The sequence below is a fragment of the Trachymyrmex septentrionalis genome, unplaced genomic scaffold, assembly GCF_001594115.1.
Source record: "Trachymyrmex septentrionalis isolate Tsep2-gDNA-1 unplaced genomic scaffold, Tsep1.0 scaffold186, whole genome shotgun sequence".
Taxonomy (NCBI): Eukaryota; Metazoa; Arthropoda; class Insecta; order Hymenoptera; family Formicidae; genus Trachymyrmex; species Trachymyrmex septentrionalis.
In genome coordinates this window covers 75,709-80,876 of record NW_017305029.1, presented here as the reverse complement: position 1 = coordinate 80,876, position 5,168 = coordinate 75,709, and the positions used below count along the sequence as shown (strand labels likewise).

The following is a 5,168-nucleotide window of genomic DNA, read 5'->3' as shown; positions in this document are numbered from 1 at the left end:
GTGTGTGTGTGTGTGTGTGTGTGTGTGTGTGTGTGTGTGTGTATATATATATTTGAATCTTTATTTTTATCTTTTTGTATAAAAGTTTGTTTTTTTGCGTTTCTTTCTCACCTGCACTCTTTTCCTCGATAATAAATCTCGCAACGATTCTCTATGTTTAAAGCGTTGTAAAGCATAAATTGCCTCAATACCTTCTTCAACATTTTTAATCTCATCAAATATGCAGTCGATCAAATTTTTGATCATGCTCTCTAATTCCATCACAAAGTTCCTAAAGTTCAGCATGTTCTCTAGCCACGAAAATTTGGTAACGTCTAAAATTTCGTGGCGGATTAATTTTATTTCATCGAGAATTTCAGAAAATAAATTCTCTATTTGGCGACAATAAGCATCATATTTGATACCATTTGGACCGCCAATCATTCCCATATTAGTACACCTACAAAAATTGTATATATAACACATATCTGTTATAATTTTGTGTGTGTGTGTGTGTGTGTGTGTGTGTGTGTGTGTGTGTGTGTGTGTGAGAGAGAGAGAGAGAGAGAGAGAGAGAGAGAGAGAGAGAGAGAGAGAGAGAATGAGTGCATACGAAGCCATGCAGTAATGTACAATATTTACTGTTCTGAATATGCATATGCAAAATATTACGTCTTACTTTTCAAACACTGTTAAAGTATTGCATATTTCAATGATATCATAACATCTTTGCATAAACGTATCAATGTAATTAAATATTAATTGTTCGTTTACATCCCAATTACTATTCGATTCAATAAGCGTAGTTATCTTTGTAACCTGCAATCAATTTTTTGCCAAAAAAAACAAATACTCGTATTTTCTATTCTAAAAATTACAGCCAATTTTATCTATCAATTTTTTTTAATTATTTATTAAACTTGTGAGTTTTTGGATACAATTTATTTTATTTCAACTAATATTTGCTAACGTTGGATAATTTATTAATTATTTTTGGATGTTATAAAGATTATTAAGGAAATAATTTTGCTTGGTTGGAGGCTTGATAAAATTGGCCATATATTTAATTTAAATACTTTGTTATATATCGTCTTATATATTTGACAACAAGAGATGCACTTCCGAAGTATATTTATTCCATTTTCTGTATCGCCTTCTAGTATTACTTGCAAATTGACATAATTTTTACATTGATGTACTATTTGTATGCTTATAGCTTCACAAAGCACTTCTATGTTATTCCTAAAATAAACAAGTAAATCTGTTTCGTTATCCAACTTCTTAAATATGTGAATAATTTTAAAATAAGTGAGAAATATTAAAATGTTACGATTGCAAATAATCAAATATTTTTATGTTATATTAAACGTAAAAGATCGCATACGACATATTATAAAACGGGGATTCTGTCCAGATGAACAGTATCAGTAACAATATTTTCATTATGGGCTTTTCAATCTCGTTTGGACATTTCAGGTTCTTACAAGCCTCTGATAGAATATTCAGATACATTATATTGGATGCAGCTTGTTCTAAGCTTTCGCAAAGCTGTAACTTTAAAAGTTGAAAGGAATCTACGCTCGGCGAACAAACGTTCTCTAACAGATGCAATATCGATTGAATTTCCATATTTGATAATTGATCGTGCAAACAACATAAATTAAAATCTGAAAATAAAACATTTTATGTTCTTTTGAGAGACAAAAATAAAAATTGTAACAAACCCGAAAGGCTGATCGCTTATGATTAAGTAATATGAAATATAATAGCATCCGAAACTAACATTTCGTTGTCCAATATTGCAACTCGTCGAATACAGTTCGTCCACTGTTGCTTGTGGATGTACTTGTCAATACTTGCCGTATCTGTTTGATCCAATATCGTACAATTCTTTCAAATCTTTCAATCAATGCCTTTTCTGACTCCTGCAATTCCTTAGAAATATGCAGACCATTTGTCTCATTGTTGGATGAATTGGACTTTTTATCTCTCTGTAGTGTCGCGATATCAGACAGATTTTCTCCCGGTATATATAATTTGGTTAAACCCATCGGCTTGTAAACCCATTCAGTTAAGCACATTAGAAAATTGTGTAGATTTAAAAACAGATTGTTTCTGATAACTGTTCTCATTAAAGAGATAAGGAAATGTTTGAGATTGACATTGAAAAACTCTCTAAACTAAAGAACAATGATTTCAAAAATGATGCAATTTGAATTTGTGATTAAAAATATCAATTATTTGTTATTTTTAGAATTTTAATATTTAGGTTTCAAAAGTGTCTCGATAAAATTGTCATCAAATGCAGTTATCATTGTTAAATGTTAAAAAAAAGATACTCTCTGGCCACTCGCTACTATTACGTGCGACGGAGACATACATGTTTTCCATTACTTTCAACACGCACATTATTGCGTTACGATTGATGCTGCCGAAGACAACTGTGGCATGAAAATTATCGACTGTAAACACGTGCCAAGGTATTCGTAAGAAATAAATGAAATCGCTTTGATTATCATCCAAGATGCTTAATCGTGCCTTCAGTGTATCATCTTGAAAATATATACATAATAACGTGTGAGCTGGATTTTCGAAATATTCGCGAATTATTGTATAACAATCCTCTTTCCAATCGGAGCCCTTGATGTAAGGAAAAATCGTGAAATCTTTTACATATTGTACCTAAAATAATATAACGTGTAAACGTATATCCTCCATATATAGAAATGTTTGTTGGAAAGATTTAACTGATAAATATATTATAAAAATGCAAATCATATTCTTTCTAGTTAGTAATTTTATATATTTATATATATATATATTTCACGTCAGATATAATGTAAAGATAGTACATTTTTGTACAATTATAAAAGAATGAAATGAGAGATCGATTATGAAAAATAAAAAATAATATACATATAGATATGTATATGAGAATGTATCTATAAATAAACTTGGGAGAGAATAACCAATTTATCTAAATCTTGTTCATCAAAGACTGGTTTGATTGGTTCAGAAGATTGCTCCTCTTCGGTTTCGGGACTTTCTGAAACAATTTAGAAAGTACGCACACTCTCTTTTGTTTGTATACGCGTTAATTAACAACTAATTAATTTATTAATAAACCTATTATCAGAAATGTTGGAAAAAACAAGTTGTGATAAAAAGACCTTGTCGACCAAAATCTTCGTCGTCTGTATCCATGTCCAAAAATTCTCTTTGAGAATCTAACGGTAATTTGTCTACTTTCTTCATTTTCTCCATCTTTTACAATCTATTTTACTTAATAAAAACGACTTTTTTGTTTATTAAAAACAATTCGCGCGCGCGAATATATTTTATATAATGATGAACTTTAGTTATTAATTGCTAAAAATAACTAGCAAAAATGTTTGACAATGGGTGGCACGGTAATTCGCGACTTGATGACCAAGTCGCTAAGTGACGTTGTATCGATAAAACGAATAATATGAAACGATTGCAGACATGATATAAAGACAAGGGTATGTACAGGATGTAATCACGTGATAGTCGAGTAACCAATCAGAATTGTTAACAAGTTACGTCATCGATCATCCCCCAGGAGAACAGAAAATCAAAATAATGTCAATTTGACGTCATATTGACTGAATTTATGTCATTTTTATCATGTCAAATTGACATTATTTCGATTTTCTTGTCTCTTTGTAGTGTTAGTTTCTGTACCGCGTTACATGTAATCGCACCCTAAATCTCCGCCCTCTCTGTCTATGGATGTTCATGAGATTCAAGGGCTACAACTGTGAAACGCGAAACATGAGGTGGTATTCATAGTCCGTTTTTATTTTAAAACTGTCTTAAATATAATGTCTTAAAATGTTAATACAGTTAGAATGACTTACGACATCTTAAGATTATACTTATCTTAAGATTGTACTTAAAAAAGTCTTAATAAATATAAGAATCGACTACGAATATCAACCTTGTTTCGTCGTGAAGTTGATATTGAATCTTTTCTTGCACAATAAAACTTTTGTCTGAAGCATTTTTCCCAATACCTTTCAAGATATTTGTCTCATTACGTTTGAAAATTTTTACCTTGTATGTGTATGTACATATCCTGAATTTAAATGGCCGAATTTCGGGAGCGTGTAGGCAATCAGCTAAGAAACTAAGAAAAAGGTCCTGTATAGTCATGCTCGTTTTTGCTCCGTTTCGAAGAAAATAGCAAAAAGGACAAAACGTAGTTTTCATTTTTGTACTTATTACTTATTCATTCACACTTATTTATTCACGTTCTTATTTGCTTAATGCAGATATTGTTCAAAATATTAGCTTTTTACACTAGCAATGCGCACATTATATCTTGTTCGGACAACTCGTATTGCAGCCAAACACTGATTTGGTCAATAAATGACTCACCGACACTTTTCTGGCCTGAAAATTGGCGCGCGTATTCTCGTATTGTCGCTGAAGTCGTACACGAAACAATAATTGCATTTTGAAAACGATAATATTCCAAAACGAAACAAAAACGAGCATATCTGTAAAGAACTTTTTTTTTCTTAATTTATCGATTCCCTACACGCTCACGAAAATTGATCATTTAAATTTAGAATATACTGTATATATTATTATATATATGTATATTACACAATTATTACACAATTATATATTATTATATACATTATTAAAGTTTAACGTTGATCGTGATGTTGATAGAATATATAAGAATATTCTTTAATAATCTGGTTTATTTTATATGATTATGTAAGTATGCAAGATGCAATTTTATATACAACAAAATAGTACATAAAACACTACTATTTAAAAAATTATGATTAATTACTATTATTGGTAAATAATTATATATGAGTATTCGTCGTAAGAAAATAGTTAAAAAAATATTTTAAACCTTTGATAATGGAGAAAGAAAAAAAAATATCTGTAACTATAGTTGTTGAGATGTATTAACAAAAATAGAGCAAAGTCTAGATGCAGCAATATTTATTTAAAAAATTTTTTTCATGATTTCCAAATATTTAAAATATTTTTGAATACTATTCTTGTTCTGTTGTTGAAGTAAGAAACATGCCTAAAATAAGAAAAGAGAATATCTATTATATCCTTTTATGCGTAATAAAATTAAGAAAATAATTCCACTTGCTCAGAACTTGGATTATATTAGAAGGCAATCAAGCGTTCTTGAT

At 29.9% G+C, this 5,168-nt stretch overlaps 1 protein-coding gene across 1 annotated transcript in view; it reads right to left on the bottom strand.

The window, feature by feature from the left end:
• Window positions 1-3,234, bottom strand: part of LOC108746659 (dynein heavy chain 2, axonemal-like) — a 3,465-nt gene extending 231 nt beyond the window's left edge. Inside the window, exons 1-7 of the mRNA XM_018483560.1 lie at window positions 3,150-3,234; window positions 2,949-3,025; window positions 2,319-2,661; window positions 1,763-2,101; window positions 1,427-1,646; window positions 659-799; window positions 82-439 (exon numbers count right to left, since the gene is read on the bottom strand). Coding sequence (XP_018339062.1) covers window positions 82-439; window positions 659-799; window positions 1,427-1,646; window positions 1,763-2,101; window positions 2,319-2,661; window positions 2,949-3,025; window positions 3,150-3,234 — 1,563 coding nt within the window. The remainder of the gene's footprint in view (window positions 1-81; window positions 440-658; window positions 800-1,426; window positions 1,647-1,762; window positions 2,102-2,318; window positions 2,662-2,948; window positions 3,026-3,149) is intronic.
• Between the last annotated feature and the right edge of the window lie 1,934 nt (window positions 3,235-5,168).